This window comes from Chelon labrosus, assembly GCF_963514085.1.
Source record: "Chelon labrosus genome assembly, chromosome: 7".
Lineage (NCBI taxonomy): Eukaryota > Metazoa > Chordata > Actinopteri > Mugiliformes > Mugilidae > Chelon > Chelon labrosus.
In genome coordinates, this window is record NC_140343.1 from 12,254,331 (window position 1) to 12,271,233 (window position 16,903).

At 39.4% G+C, this 16,903-nt stretch overlaps 1 protein-coding gene across 1 annotated transcript in view; it reads right to left on the reverse strand.

Moving 5' to 3' along the window:
• Nucleotides 1-15,308, reverse strand: part of LOC311491139 (adhesion G protein-coupled receptor D2) — a gene marked incomplete at its 5' end in the record, with an annotated part of 79,975 nt that extends 64,667 nt beyond the window's left edge. The window contains 18 exons of the mRNA XM_084549000.1: nucleotides 2,926-3,046; nucleotides 4,418-4,533; nucleotides 4,807-4,940; nucleotides 5,263-5,416; nucleotides 6,269-6,371; nucleotides 7,876-7,979; nucleotides 8,438-8,564; nucleotides 8,767-8,822; nucleotides 9,420-9,531; nucleotides 10,023-10,125; nucleotides 10,334-10,480; nucleotides 10,737-10,848; nucleotides 11,054-11,347; nucleotides 11,646-11,719; nucleotides 11,871-12,032; nucleotides 13,836-14,477; nucleotides 14,771-14,995; nucleotides 15,299-15,308. Of these exons, the coding sequence (XP_084405126.1) occupies nucleotides 2,926-3,046; nucleotides 4,418-4,533; nucleotides 4,807-4,940; nucleotides 5,263-5,416; nucleotides 6,269-6,371; nucleotides 7,876-7,979; nucleotides 8,438-8,564; nucleotides 8,767-8,822; nucleotides 9,420-9,531; nucleotides 10,023-10,125; nucleotides 10,334-10,480; nucleotides 10,737-10,848; nucleotides 11,054-11,347; nucleotides 11,646-11,719; nucleotides 11,871-12,032; nucleotides 13,836-14,477; nucleotides 14,771-14,995; nucleotides 15,299-15,308 (2,796 nt within the window). The remainder of the gene's footprint in view (nucleotides 1-2,925; nucleotides 3,047-4,417; nucleotides 4,534-4,806; nucleotides 4,941-5,262; nucleotides 5,417-6,268; nucleotides 6,372-7,875; nucleotides 7,980-8,437; nucleotides 8,565-8,766; nucleotides 8,823-9,419; nucleotides 9,532-10,022; nucleotides 10,126-10,333; nucleotides 10,481-10,736; nucleotides 10,849-11,053; nucleotides 11,348-11,645; nucleotides 11,720-11,870; nucleotides 12,033-13,835; nucleotides 14,478-14,770; nucleotides 14,996-15,298) is intronic.
• Between the last annotated feature and the right edge of the window lie 1,595 nt (nucleotides 15,309-16,903).

The window sequence follows — 16,903 nt, forward strand, 5'->3', positions numbered from 1 at the left end:
GTAGTGATCCACTGTAATGCAGAGCGTAATAAACAGATTAAGTGAACATTAAGGAAAAGAAGAAAGTGGACGTTGTTCCAATAAGACTATGACACTAAAGCCACACTAACAGCCCTGTGAGGCTGTACGTAAAGGTTCAGTACGTAGCATTTAGTGGCATCTGTCATTAAGACGCATCCTCTGTATGGCTATTAATATGTCCACAAAATGTTGTAATCCATCCAGGAGTTGTTAAGATATTTCACGGAATAAAAAGCTTTAAACAGCTGGAAGTGCTGGAGAAAAGTATTTTTTTACGTATATGTTAGGTGTAATAGTTTTTAAACAAAATGACCTACTACAGCAGCAGAAATGCACATAAAATCTATTCTAATACACATTTTTATGTTTATTTACTGTCTGGTAGATCTTTTCATAAGTCCTCAGCAGCACATGGATGTATTTTATTTTTTCAGCAAAAGCAAAAGCAGAAAAAGGATCTTGTAATTACAAGGTAAAGAAAAAAATGTGGCACCTACAGAAATGTCACGGCTGCACAAAATCAAAGAGCTTTGCTCGCGCTGTTTTACGGTTTGAATGGAGACACGACCACAGCGGAGACATAAGCACTTTACAGAAATTCTCCCATAACGCAGAATCTTGAGGATTTCTGCTTAAAGAGTCACAGCGAAAAGTAGCAGGGTCAACAGAGCAGCTTGCAGCCTGTTAAGTTCCTGCTGCGTCCTGAACTGCTGCGGCTTTTAAAAGATACACTGTGTAGCTATAATGAGAGGTGATGTTCCTGGGACCTAATTTTGAAAAGATTACGCACAGTAGTCAATAGCAAGAGGCAGAAAATTTGAAAGTGACAGTTTGTAGTAATTAACTAAACTAGTATTTCTCATCCCACACTATATACTATGTATCACTTTGGCACATTTCACCCCATTCTTTCAAAATGAGGGAAAAAAGCATTAAAAGAAGTGAGAATCCCTACTGTCTGTCTCAATCTTTGGCAGCTCTGGGTGGCTCCTGGAGAGAGAAAGTTATGATGACAAGACTTTTGCATGTGTAATCTTTCTAATTACATACATTTCGCAGTCTTGAACTTCAGTGGTTTTACTACAAAGTGCGACTTGTTGTCATTCTCAGCGATATCTTTTAAATTTACAAAACTCATATGTGTAATTCATGGCCCATTTCCAAAAGTATTTTGTCTCTCCCCATGGACTATCTTACATACAGTATAGTTCTCCAAACACAAAGTTGTCTCTGTAATGTGACATAGCAGCTGGTGCTCAGCTACAGCTACCCTGAACTCTCAGTTATTTATTTTTCTTCCCTTATGCATAATTTATCGCCAAATGATAGAATAAGAAGTCCAAGTGTTCAATGGGAAAGTTGCGTAAAAGGGCAAATTTTTAGTATTTTCTGAAAAATCCATCAATATTTCAGACTAGTGGCGACGCGTGGCAGCAATTATTATTACTGTTTGGTTTCAAAATATGACCACATATTGAAACATTACAATCACATACAGTAGCTTGATATATGGCCACAATATTGTCTGTCACGCAGTAGAAATATAACCAAGGGTCTAATGCATAGGTAGAAAGAAAAATGCAACCAAGAGAGGTGCACAGAGAGAAAGACAGGCTGAGAGCTGAACGGACAGAGGCAGACAGAATAAAACAGAACAGAAATCCATATCATGTATTAACATGTGGAGCAGTGCAGTCATATAACAAGAGCCCAGGAAAAAAAAACCTCTGTATTAATTACTGTGAACATGAAAAAAAAAAAAAAATCTAATTAGATATGAGGGCGAAACAGAACCTATTTATGGCAACCAAGGGGCCTAACTTAATGATCAGACTGCAGCTAAAACCTCTATTGATTTTCTCGTTAAATATACAGCTCAATTAAAGATACGGCTGATTAAAAGACGACTACAATTCGCAGCAGCAGATCTAGAGATGCCGGGGAAAGCTGGGTAACGTGGGGCCGCCTGCTGCAGTGAGAATTACACGATTTCATCCATGACTTCTCTGTAGTCGCTGCAGTTATAATAATAATGATGCAGAGCTACGCAATTTTGATGTGGAAAGCACTATTTCATATTGTACGTTTTAACCATTTTTATTTTGGAGATGTGATGCCCACAAATATACGTATGTATATATACATGTCTCATAATTCTACCAAACTTTATATAGTCTATAAAAAGTATTTCCCTCTCAAAGTTCATGTCAAAATGAACTGCTGAATTTCAAACACTAAAAGCATACAAAGAGCTCTGATGAGCCGCAAACAACAATAATGCTGACCTCTGAATACATAACGCAGAAATAATCAGACAAACAAAACAAATCCACTTTCCTTGTTAAAATGAAGCACCTGCTTAACACAAGCCAGTCTGAGATGCCTTTCCCCCCCTTTGTGCCTCAGCCTTGTCACTGACAAATAAAAACCTTGACAGGCTGTGTTCCCCCTCACCATGTGAGAAGGGCAGAATTACAATGTATAATGGAAAACCTTTCTGTTTCTCATTGATGACAAAAAAAAAAAGCTGTTTAAAGTATATGAACTTTTTCCTTACAAGTTTTAGCTGTGATTTTTTTTTGCAGATAGATGTATATGTGTAGGTGGCAAATCTCAGACATCCAGTCAGTCTTTTTGACACTATATCACAGCAACATTAAATAAACTATTTTATTAGTAGGGCTAGTGTTATATTTATATTTGCACCACAGTTGTGCAATTACTTATATGATTTTGTTGTTTTTTATGTATAAATTCCTGCATTTCTCAGAATCAAGTAAAAGACTTTTTTCACAGGTGCATATATAAATGTGTGCTGCCTTCATGTGAACATGCAATTCTTCTGTTTAGTCTGAATGTAAATATTGCTTAAGTTTTAAGGCTCGTGTGTGTACGTGTGTGTACCTGGAAGGAGTTGAGGAGGATGAAGGTGTAGGCCATGACAATGGAGAAAGGTACCAAGATGCCACACAGCCACGTCAGTCCAAGGATGGGCAGTAACACCAACACTGCCTTCACTGCAGCCCTGTGCTCATACACACACACACACACGAAAAATAAATCACATCTCAAAAATGTGGATACTGACAAAAGACACACACAGCATAAAGACTCTGGCGGACTGAGCTAAAACTTCCAGCACACCCAGTAAAAATGAAAGTATTTTCTATTAGTTCCTCTTTCTTCAACATCATCTAGACGCCGCGTTTCTCAAATTTTCAATTCCTTTCGGACAAAACTGAGCAGCCCTGGCAGGTTACTTGTTCCATATACAACACCGTGTGGCTAGGATGGCTCATGGAGTGACAACTTCCCACCTTAAATCCATCTTAATTGTGTTTAGAGTGAAATTAGCTTCCCGCTCAGGTGACCGCCAAACCGCAACAGCTGTGTGTGTGGGGGTGTGTGACATGGCATGAGACGAGCACTAGTTTATTCAGCGGAGGAATGTGTTTAAGTTTCCGAGGCGGCTGCCACCCAGGGATGCCGTAGGGTTCAAGGCCTGCTTTGAATAGCTTCATAGAGCACCTACTGTGAGCCCCAGTGGACTGAGGTGGTGAAAAAACATATCCGCTGACAAGATTCTCACTGATAGGATCATATAGAGGTTTACTGGGGGAAATGTACTGGATCACACACACTCTCACTCTGATGAGGTGGTGCCAAGGAAAATGGCAGCGACAGAAGTGATAGGGCTTGAGATGTTGCTTCTGAGTGGACATCACAATGCGACAGTCACAAAGGAAGAAATGTGGCATGGCAAGTTTAACAATTTTACATATGATCTAGTGTATGTGATAAATAATATTTGTTTACACGAACAACATGCATAGAACAAATGAAAGGAGGGAATAAATGCACTGTATAAATGTATAGGAAGCACACAGAGCTGCAGAAGTTACACATTACTATCTACTTATAAATTAAATACCCTATATTGCAAAACTAATTAAAATATATTGTCCAGCATTTTACCATTCAAAGATAAATGTTTCATCCAAATGTTCATGCTGATTTTGGACAGCTGCTGCTAAGAGATAGTATTTTTTAAATTATTTTTTTCATATCTTATCAATATTAATATTAGAATTTAATAATAATTACAGCTACGGTCTCTGCTTCTATCAGTAATAGTTCAAAAGAAATTTGCAAAAAGAGGTTTAAATTGGTCAACACTAAAAGATGCCAAAACATTACACACATACAGTATATTAATATGAACATGACTAATTCAATCCAGATCAAGTGTAGTCCTGTCTTATTTGATGAACAAAGCTCGCTGTTGACGAATGCAGCATAAAATCTCCAGTAACAGCAGCACGTCTGCTCCAAGGCCTGTTTCCCGGGTGAATTTATTTTAAAAAGAGGACAAATGGCGCCTCCTTGTGGTTTGTACCTGATTTGGTCATAGGCCTGCTCCAGGGGACTGGCGCCCATGGCCAACATGATGGACCTTCTCTTGGCTGTGGAGATGGTGATGACAACCACCCTCGTCAGTACCATGATATTCACCTGGAAAATTAAAAAAAAAACAAAAACAGAGGAAACGATGTGGAGATGAGAACAGGAGGATGTGCAAAAGAGAAAAGGAAGGAACGAATTAATGTATCAGTGACAGAAGACTGAAGAACGGGGGGAGAGTCGTAAAATAAAAAAACAGTCACTAAATAACTGCTGTGCAAAAACTGTTATGCAACATTAATGGGAAGGCTTATACCGTTTATTGATAACATAAAGTTTCACAGTCAAGATTTTATGGTAGGATTTGTGATTTAAATTGCTGACCGTGATGATGAAGATGACGGGCCCAACAAAGCCCCAGATAATGCCATTCTGGACGCTGAGCCAACAGTAGCCCTCAGCTGAGTATTTGCCTGAGGCCGACGCTAGTGTGATGGTGACTATCAGCACCGGCAGACCTAGATGGAGAGAGGCAAAAAAAAGAAAGAGGGTAAACGAAAGCAGTAAAAGAAAGACTAAATACATTACCTGGAAGCCAAAGCAAAGTTAACACGAAGCAGAAGGGAGGGGGAAATGGAAATGGACACAAGAAAAAATCAGATGTCATACGTCATCAGATTTATGTCAATCCAAAGATCATTTACTATTTAAAAATTTGACCATTTACAGGTTTGAATACATGATACTAGCATGTCCTCTAACATTAGGCATTAATGTCCAATACAACAGCCAGGGTGCATGTGTGAAGAGAACACTTTCTCGTTTGTGAAGCCATCGTACCCCAGCCGATGAGATAGTAACACTTCATGTGTTGGTCTTCACTTAGATTGACTGCGACCACTTTGCTCCAGAGCAGCAGACCCTCCACCAGCATCCAGGTAAACGCTGCCATGAAGAAGAGATGAAGCAGCGCGGCTACAAGCGTACAAGCCACCTTCGAACACACAAACACACCGACGCAGGCATGAAGACAGATGCACGGGTTACATTTCAGCAGAACTAGAAGAATTTAAAGGAGAGTGGATGTGAGGCATTTCACTTTTCTATTGCCAATAAATGATTGTAATTACTCATGTCTGGAAACAAGATGTTAGACGTTAAGCTATAACATGATGATTGTTTAAACATAACTCTATATGTTGAGTGACTAACATAACATTTACACGACTAACAATCTTTAATTCACTAATCACCGCATGTTTATTTTATAAACTAAAGATCATGTTGGAAATATACTAATGAATAATAATAAATAAAGAATACTTAAGCCTTAATAAATTGGTTGGTTTAAACCATGTGTAAATAAAATCTTATTAAGAACTGAATAATCACTTCCTTATGGTCAGTCAGCCTATTCATACATGTGAAACCATTTGATGTAATTCCAACAAGCGCCCACCTGCCCCCAGGGGTAAAGCCCATCTGACGTGACCTGGGGTCAAAGGACCAGAGGTCAAACCAACTACAATTCACTGAGTGACCACTGAGAGGCTGAACTATGTGTTTTGGCTGATGGTCACAGTAACTGCGATCAATTATGTCACATCCAACAAAAAAAGCATTTGTTTTGCTGTGATTTCAAATCTCATTTATCTTAACAGCAGCTATTTCAGTGTATTTTATGGGGAAAACAAATATATATAAAACATGCTTATGCCATCTGCAACTTTAAATTTTATGCATACATAGTTTGAACACTGAACATACTTTTTACATCAGTGGTCAGAAAATAACAAGAAAAGATGCAAAATGAATAAAACCCGATGGGTTAATCGTCTGCTTGTACCTTATTGTGAATGGCTGAGCCACTGCAGAGCAGCATCACCTGGGCGCAGATCAGAGCAATGAGCAGGTTCTTGTGGATGGATGTCCTGTCAGATTTGGGGATACTGTGGATACAGAGAGCAGTAACATTATAAATGAGACAGAAAACTTAGCCACATTTACATTTTAAAGGAAAGTAAAAAAGGTGAATGAGGAACGAATAATGAGAAAGCCTATTAAAGGGGAACTCCGGCGCAAAATGAACCTGGGGTTAATAACACATGTGTACCGAGTTCGACCGTTCTCTGGTATTTGTTTTCATGCATTTGTTTTGTTAGTCAAATGTGACCAGTTTTCTTGCAAACCGCTATTTAGCGTATAACGCTAGCCTTCGGGGCACACCTACACATAAAAAGAAATCGCTATTTCTATACCACTAACAAGGCTCACAATGTCACCACACTTACACGGTAGCATAACTAGGGTCTCTACATGTAAACCGAAGCATTGAGAACTTTGTATACAGGCAGTTTATTAAAAAAGGAACACAGTACCGTTCGCGTTTGGCTCGCATATCCACGCGGGCGCCATCTTGGGGAAACTGAACTCTCTTTCCTATGCTCTCAGTGCTTTCTTCCGGCAACAGACAGTTCAGTTTCCCCAAGATGGCGCCCGCCTGGATATGCGAGCCCGATGCGAACGGTACTGTATTCCTTTTTTAATAAACTGCCTGTATACTTGCAAAGTTCTCAATGCTTCGGTTTACATGTAGAGACCCTAGTTATGCTACCGTGTAAGTGTGGTGATATTGTGAGCCTTGTTAGTGGTATAGAAATAGCGATTTCTTTTTATGTGTCGGTGTGCCCCGAAGGCTAGCGTTATACGCTAAATAGCGGTTTGCAAGAAAACTGGTCACATTTGACTAACAAAACAAATGCATGAAAACAAATACCAGAGAACGGTCGAACTCTGTACACATGTGTTATTAACCCCAGGTTCATTTTGCCCTTTAAGCTTAATTTTATATGTGCATCACAGCTTAAGACCACGGTAATTTCACAGTATGAATGCAGGTGTCCTCTGCTTCGTGGGCCTCATTGTCTGTGGCTGTGTGTGAATTTGAGTACACGACTGAATGTACATCATACACCAGTGTGTATGGAATGCATGGCTGCCCTCGCTGTTTTTAGGACAGTCATAAATTGTCAAGGCAGCTCCTCTCCAGCTGACTGTGATCCCTCAATGATTGTAATTTTAATTAACAGCTGCTGAATGCCACCATAAACCTTCAGAGTGGACTCACGTGAAGACACCAGTAATTACTGGATTAGCACTAGTCAATACTCATAGGAGCCTTGGGAACAGAGTGCACGCAACTGTACTGGCGGTAAGTTATCCCGGTGTTTCTCACAGTGGAATAGTGGCTTTCTTATGACATGTCATTGTCCAAATTAGTGGTCACGGCTCAGATCAGAACGCTTAACTTGGAAAAAATAGTTTTTTACTTCTGCATCACAGCTAAACAAATATATATTACAGAAAAGAAGGTGAGGCTGAGCTGTGACAAACAGAAAACAGGGGAATATGTTCACAGTATAGGTAAGCAGAACAGGAAAATCAGCTACTCACTCCAGCACTGTAAACAGCATCAAGGTCACCAGCAGCGCACACAGAGATGTGCCGGAGCCAATGAATGTCAGCCTGGTCAAAATGCGCTCTTGCTCAGGAGTCCACTGGGACAGAGGGGAAAGGTTGGGAGAAAATGAGTGGACAATGCTGTGGGAGCGGCCTGGAGATTCACAAGCAGCCATGCCGTAACCAAAAAATCACAGCTGTGATTCGCTTAATGCTTCTTAAAGACAGTGAATTACTAACTTGTGACTTAATTTGTGTCAGGTAAATGCCAAAAATATACAATTTAAAAACAGAAATCAAGACACCACTGATGGGATTGCTCTGTGTTGTCAATTTTTATGTACTACCACTGTGTTCATTAGCAATGTAGTCACACTGGGACTGACCCCTGCTGGTTGACATAGTGTACTGCAAATCATATTTAACATTTCAACATACTGAACAGTATGAAACTTGAAAATTTAACCACACCACTTATATCTTTATGACACAGTGTACAATTCCCCTCAAGCAACCTCTAGTTTAAGGTGTGTGTTTTAACTCCATCTCAAGTTACCTTAGAGTCCAGATAATTCATCAGCACTGCAAAGTTGGTGGTGTGGTTACAGAAACAGGATGTGACACTGGAGCCCTCGAACATCACCGTGCAGCCATCACTGGACCAGCTGCTGGTATAAGTATCCCTACACAGCACAATATACAAACACAGATACATGTAAATCCCAACTCACCGATTTGTTAACTACTGATCTCTATATGATTAACAGCATAGAAAAGGATGTTTTAGAAATGCATGTCACAAGATAAATCTCTTCATCATTTACCTGACTACCTAGTAGTAAATACATCAGGGCTTTTAAAGAGACTGTGCTCGGTCAAACTTACCTCAGGCTGAAATTCCAAAAGGCACAAACAGGAACAACTCCTTGTGAATACTCCACCTAGAAACAGAAACACACATATTCCTTCTTGGTCTACAATAATGATCCTTCGCACGCCACCAAACAGCCACCATTGTTAGTACAACTGCAGAAACCATGCCTAATGTAGCCATAGTGAATGCTACACCAATCCATTTCTTCCTCATTCAACATATTCACTATTGGAAATTACAATTTACTTTTCATCTCACAGACTTTGATTCACTTCAGCTGAGAGGGGTCAAAATGATTTGGCTCATTGTTCTCTATCTATTGCCTTGGACTCTAAACAGGTAAAGTGAAATGAATCACATTACTGAATTACATCAATTACTAACATGCGGTAGTTGCTAACATATGAAATTTTATCAATCAATATTTATATATATTTTTTGAATGGCTCAGCTGCTATTCCAAAAGTTTGAATGTGTTTTTTTTTTTTTTAAATAGCCATTAGCATGAATTTCACTTTGAAAATATACCAGGACGTTTTGAGGACGTTCAAAAATTAAAACTTTGAATCTATCTTCACTTGTTAATATTACAGACCTGATTTAACATCCCTAATCCTCACCCCCTACCTCCCAATCCTCCTTAACCAGATCAACTGGGCCTCACCACGTTTGAAGAGGAAAGGGTGTACTGGACGGCCACCGGGATGGTCTGGTGCTTGATGGTATCACGGACGGTGGCCGATATGACGGCAGAAGTTAGCTGACCTGGGTGATTTCTGGGAAAGCAGACCATGGTTAACAGTTACTTCTGTCAGACAAAAGTCATAAATACGTATTTTAATATAAACTATTGCATTGACCACAGCAAAAGTGCAACATTATTTGTCAGAACCCAGAGCAAACACGGTCACTTTTTTTTTTTTTGACGAATAAGAGTAGGTCAAACATTTGTTTATATATTTGTTTATAGTAATTTGTTGATTTGCACAAGTTTACCACAATTTGCACAAAATTTGACACGACATTAAAAGGGAGAAATACAGTATAGTTATTACTCTGATTTGGGCATTTGTGCACATTTTAATTATCAAGTCAGGTTCCTTCTGATAAGATGCTTCAAACATCAGATTTCCCAAACTACTTAGCTATAATGAAATACCTAAATGCTTTATAAATTATGTACAAATCAATAAAAAATAAATAAGTTTGAGGTGTGCATAAAATGTGCTTTTGAGAGTGTAACGTAGAAGTTGTAATGTAAACCAACCTTTCCACTTTCTCTTGTTGACTCGGTGCAGGTTCCTTTGTTTCAGACACTATCTCGTTGAGATGGCTGTAGTGTGTATGAATAAACATCACTTCTTCATGTCCTGATTAGAGGAAACAAAGAAGCAGAGCAGCTGAATCTGTATTCAGAAGCATGTAATAGCACATATAATATGCATCTACATAGCATTAATACAACTCAATATCTGAGTATGAGGTTGTTCTGCTGGGCTTGTCTTTATGACAGGTGCATTTTCAAGTGTGTGTGTGTGTGTGTGTGTGTGTGTGTGTGTGTGTGTGTGGGCTTCTTACCAAGAGAGTGTATCCTCTGGAGCTCAGTGTCAGGGATAAGCAACTCATCAAGAGTACTGCTGCTGGGCTTGTGAGGGCTGACTGCAGATGGCTTGAAGACTTGATTACAGCTCTCTTGAGACAGTTTCTGCCACTTCATGTACACATCTGACAGCAGAAACACAGAAACAGCCGAGGCAATGAATACTCATTAACGATAACGGTAACTATAAGTAAAGATACGAGATGATTATTATTTTTATGAAGTTACGAAGCCAAGAGCTAGCAGATGTTTGGATAATGTATCAATGTCATATACTTGAAGACATAAGAACAGTGAAAACTAGGTGATTAGGAGAAGTCTAATATTTTATAAATGTCTGAGAATCAAAAAAAATAAATAGGAAAAATGTCTCTTTACTACCTATGTTCTTGGTAGAAAGACTGAAGCCTCTCTCTTCGGCAGACAGCATGTCTGCAAGAGCCTCAAAGAGATTGTCAATGCTCTTCACAATAGTAAATGGTCCGACGCTGACCTACACAAAAGGTACAGACCACACAACACAAACTCAGAAAGAGGTTAATGAACTTGTGATTATGAGTACATCTGGAGACTTATTTCTGACTGGTTACACAGAGCTTCCATAGTCTACATCCAATTAATCCCGAGAACTTTTTTAGGTTTAAATAAAGCAAACTGTAAAAACACACCGTGCAAACCAAACTGATTACTAGAAATACCTCATCCTCCGTCAGACCCATCCACTGTGCAGCTGTGTGTGGCTCCAGAATCAGATTTGCAACGTTTAAGTAGTCAGTAGCGATGGACAGCATCAACTCAGTTGCATTAGCTCCTGCATCCTGAGCTCTAGCTAGTAAAATTGCATCAGTCATCTGGGAGACGTAGAGGACATCACTGGAGCTCAGGAGGTGAAGGCCACCGGCCTCGATTGAATGTAAGACCGCCTGGATGAGCTGCTGCAGCAGAGTCAGATCTCTGTCCCAGGAGGGGTTGACACTCAGCTTCTCCATCACCTGAGAAAAAAAGACTTTGGTCATGCGATAGCGGTTAAGCGTTGCCGTCTGACTAATTCCCTGTCTGCACACATCAGAGTCATTGTTGGTGCTATTTACCAACCAGACTGGAATGCACAAGTCCCTGGAAACTTTTACTCACTACACGCAGTCTAATTTAAGCTCCAAAACAACAAAATTATATTCCCTGCAACAAAATCCTTTCATCTTCTTATCCTGTCAGTTTACACACTTTGAAAAACACTAGTACTTATTGGTTTACTGTATGACTTAAGTGATGATGTGCAGCCTGACTCACAGGTTTAAACAGATGATCCTTGTTTAGTCTACTGAAGAACTGAGACTCTGGTAAATTGAAACCATTCCGCACTTCTGCAGAGACAGAAACAGATACATTGCAGTACATTACAGCACTTAATCATTCCATAACAATTGCAAATGATAGCGCGACGCTTTAGGGTAACGCCACATTTTCATGATCGTGTAATGTTCGCATGACATCATGATTAAAATGAAGTGGTACCTTTTGGAAACTGGCAGACAGCCTCTATGAATGAGTTGCACTTGGCTTGGCTGCACTTGCCCGTAACAGGATCAAAAATGTCACATTCCTCCACTTCAGAACCAGGGGTGTAGAAAATCTTGAGGGGATACGCTCGACTGAGGATGGAATGCAACGCCAAATCTGTCAACGGGAAGGAGGAAATTGAGAATGGTATTTATGATTTTCTGAAAATTAAGATCCAGACACAAAATCAGGACAAGATTTCTAAACGCGATGTGATGTCACCTACGTATAGTGGCTTTTGAGCATGAGCAAGCCTTAGTGTGTTCTGATAAGACCCAGGTAAGCATTTTTTTGGACTGTTTCTAATATGTTTCTAGGCGTGTCAACAGGGTTTAAGAAATATTGAGGTCATTAGTTTAGTCTAATAACGTACAGTAAATTTTAAGAAACAACAAAACTCATTATCATTAAGTTCGGTCTGCAGCATAAGACAAAGAAGTATTGTCTCTTCCAGTTCATGGTCACAAATAAGTACTAGGTTACTAATTCAGTACACATGTTTTTTTGTTGTTTTTTTTGTTGTTTTTTTATAGAGGACTTCTGAAAGGTAAATTTTGATTAATGGATAGAAGGATGTCGGTCTTGGAGGGTTTAAAAATGCCACAGATAAGAAGACAACTGTTACAAGTGTTCAAATTATTAAATTACAGCACATACATCATATATTAAAGAAGCTGAAGGGAATAATTTTGTCTGACAAGGATGGAAGGCACTGCCAGTTTTCTTTATTCGGTTTGTTTTTCTAGGTCCTTTAGATGAAGGATGGAAGGTAACAGTCATGATTTCAAAAGCTACACACCCAGATTCTGTATGTATGTTAATGTTTAAAAGGCTGGCGAAGCACTGAAGGAATGCAAATGCACTGTTCCCTTCAGCATGTTCACTTCCAGGCTTTTTCGATGTTTATTGCTCACTGGAGACCATGATGTCAGAAGAAGAAAAGTCTGTTTTGAAGGGTGGGACTGGGAGTGATGTGAGTCACAAAACATTTACAAGTAACATTAGCCTTACTATTTGCCAACTACAACTTGGGTCACCATCTCCTCTCATTACGGGGGGGGGGGGGGGGGGGGGGTTGCCATAATTGACCATTCCATCCTTTATGAAAAAACAGGGATATCCTGATTAAGCTTTAACACTGATCCTAAGCTGAGTCATTTAACAAAGTATCTGCCCTGATTTTTGAACAGATGTTTTTACTTTACACAGCAACTAGGACAGTACGGACCAAATCTATCACTGCATTCACATAGCAGCTGCTTTTAAACAGTGGGGACCTCTAGCTACTGCTCCAAACATTAGAACAACATGGACCAGATATGAGAGAAAAAATATCTGGGATCTTGTCTTGTTCTGTATTTTTAAATGACAAACCTAATAAATATAACGTGTCATCTATCTTCTTTTCACTGTGCACACTCTGCTGCTGCATCTATATCCCTTACTATTAAGCGCTGCTGCTAATCAAAGACCTGCAGCCAACTATGGCATCATGATCTTTGACTGTATATTGAATGAATGTGGGTGTAGATGAAGATGGGACAAGTAATCAAACAAACTTAGGCCTAGTAAATGTAAACTGCATTCACTACGTGCATTTTATCCTGCCTGGGATGCCAGATGGGTGTTTACAGGATTAGGCCAGCTCAGATCTTGGCATGTTACGAGAAAGTGTGTAGTCAAAAATGACTTTCAAATGGTCTCTATGTGATTGTTTTTCAGCATAGCAACCCCACCTTCCCCAAGTGCCAAATGAGCTAAATTGTAAACACAGAGAAAATGTAATGCTTAAGTGTACTACTGGACATTGGGGACAGATTTGAGTCTCTGCTGTCTTTTACAGTGTAAAATATTCCCTGTATCGTGTATCTGGCAAACCTTCAGCTTCTTTCCTTGTCTTGTGGTTGCACTCTAATGTACCTAGACATGGGCTGTGTCTCTGCTGCTTCGAAAGGGAGGTCTCAATTTCCATGACTTGTGTACTCCAATTGAACACCAGCCCAGAGGAAATGGGTGAGCAATCTTTTTCCATGGTGAGTATTTCGCTGCTGTTCAGTACCCGATCCCAAATGTGTAGCTCCGTGATACTCCCAGAGAAGGACTCATCCATCTTAAATGAGCCGCCAAAGATGTCCTGCTCCTGCCCAATAATAAAAAGGCCATCCGGGCCAATATGGTCAGTACTGTTTAGGCCGTCACCACTTGAGACCATACGACCATGAGAAAATATTTCCCAGTGTCCACCGTTCTGGCTCCAAGAAACGCATACAGAATGCCAAGAGTCGTCATGGCTGAAGGCCTCATGGTAAGGTCCATGACGTCCATGGACCACCAGAGCCAGCTGCACGCGTTTGCCCTGGATCAGGTTTGCACGGAGCTGGAACTCATTTATATATGAGCTGATGGAATAAGAGAAGATTGTGGAAATTCCAAAGAGGTTCGGATCGAAACGGAGAAGGACACAAACAGTCACAGAGTCCATTGAGGGAAAGTTCTTTAGCAGACGGGCATGCTTCTTGTTCGAACGCCCGGCGAAATCCAGGATGAGGGTCTCAGAGGAACCTTTGTTTTTGCCACACACAAGAGAGAAGAAAGAGGCTATGAAGGGAAGATTCTGGCAGACATTTTGGAAAAGACGAGAGCTAATTACAAAATTCCACTTTGGAGTCCTATTTCTTATGTAAACAACTAGGAAACATGTTGACAGTAGCAAAAATATTGTGTGATAGCATTTTTCCTATTTTACTTAATGCTTTTTTTGCTGTGTGAGTGAGTAAGGGGAAAAACTATTACCATTTAAAAAAAAAGTGTATTAATATTAATATAAAGTGTAAAAAACAGCAGTATTAACCTACTTGTCAGATGTGTTACAACTTTATTGGCAATCCACACAGGCTGAGAGATGTTCAAGGATTTCAAAAAGCAGGTTAGCTCTTGGTTCTCTGCCTGGTTGGAGACGACAGCTAAGGCCCCAGAGCGGTTGTTGCACCATTCACCGGCACTCTTCCACGGCAGGCGATCATGCACATACTCATAGTAGGACTCGTCATATGTCTGGGTTCTGGTTTCCAGCGTAAAGGCTGTTAAAAAAAAAAGGAAAACTGGTCAAATTCAGGCTGAAACTGCTGACCGTGTCTTGATTTCTTAAAGGAAATTTGATTTCTATTCAGATCATATCTGGGAAAGTCTGACTTCCATTCAGATCTTGGAATCAGCCAAAAGCCGAAACGATGATGTGAATTTTCCATAGCTCCACTCAAGGATTTTATGTCCATATTGAAAACGTGTGTGAAACAGATGAATGGAAGCACACTTTTTGAGTGCTTACAGTACGACCAGCCAAATGATGATGTAAATATGAAAAAGCCTGCAGGCTGTCTCACTGCCAGGCATCCCTGTTCAACTGGCCCAAGTTTTTTCTCTTAGCTTCCACAAGTACTTATGTGTTTTCCTGGTAGTCTTTACGTAATAAAGTTGAAAACCAAGACTAAAGTAGATCGAGTTCGTCTTGCGATTTCAGTCTTGGTTTCAAGACATTTGAGGATTTTTTTTCCTGTGTATATCCTCTGTATATTTTTGACATGCATTTGTGTGTTGGTGTCTGTTTTGATGAACTACAAATAACTGTATTAAACTTTCAGTTCAGTCTATCAATACTTTTGGTATTAGCTAAGCAATAATTATAGTTTTAACTAGCAAGAATGATTTTAGCTTGCAAAAATGACTTTAGTAATGAACTATTGTGATTTTAGCAAGCCAAAAAAATATTTTAGCTAGCAACAAAATGGGATTCTAGCTAGCATAAACTACAGTTTCGACTAGCAAAATAAAACAACAAAAACAATAATTATACTAGCCACCACAACGTAATATATAGTTTTCCCCAAAAATAACTGTTTTTGTTTTTTTGTTTGTTTGTTTTGCTAGCCGTGAGCTAGCTAGAGTAGCAACAAGTTGTACGTTAAATGCTAAATTAAACGGACTAGCTAGCTAGTCTAGGTTAGCTACTCGGCTTAACGTCTTTGGCTCGCGGTATTTGGGCTTTAATTAAATATATAAAGTAGCTCACCTGCTATACAGCTGTGGAAACAAACCTGAAACACAAATATAAGTTTAGTTCAACGATTAAGTAAGGAAATAACAAAGGACAGCGTTATTTACTAATAAGACAATGCATACACCACAGGGGACCTGATTAATTAAAACAGCGAACAAGAACACCTGTATTTCCACCTTTTCAGGACTTATTTGAACGCCTCACCAATCACGTATTTGCATACGGACATGACAAATAAAATAGAGATAATACGATTATCCCAAATAAAGCTAGTAAGAAGCATTTCTTTACTAAACACTAAAATCTTGATTGATATAGTATAAATAAGAAAGTTATAAGGGGATAATTATCTCGCCATTGTTGAAAATACGTGATTAACTAACGACTGACATCTTACAAATGTACTATTATGGGATTATAATGTGTCCTGAAACTATTTCCCTACTTTAAAGTTGACAAACATAGGTTATCCATAAGTCAATTAAAAGATTAAGCACTTACAAGCAGGCCTAGATTGGGGAACAATGACCAGTGCATCCTGAAAGAAAATATACTTTATTAAGTGGGAATATAATGCGACATCATCGTAGTGTTGTTTCTTCATCGTATTAATAATAATAATAATAATAAAAATACTGTTTTACCTGAATAGTTACTAGTCCTTTTTTGCGCGTCTTGTCATTCCAACCGCGTCGTGTCAGTGAACGCAGCATTCAACAACTCCTCAGAGCGAAGTTAAAATCTACCAAGTGCAAGAATCGACAAACTTTGTTTTCTTCTTGGATCTACTCTCTCAGTCACTTACTAATGTACAATAGTAACCCTGTTACTGTCAGACCCTTGAGAGCATGAAGGGAGGATGCAGAGGAGTCTGCACGGAGGAGTGGGTGTAACCTGCAGCCAGTAAAGCAGATGGTTACAAAAGTAAGGT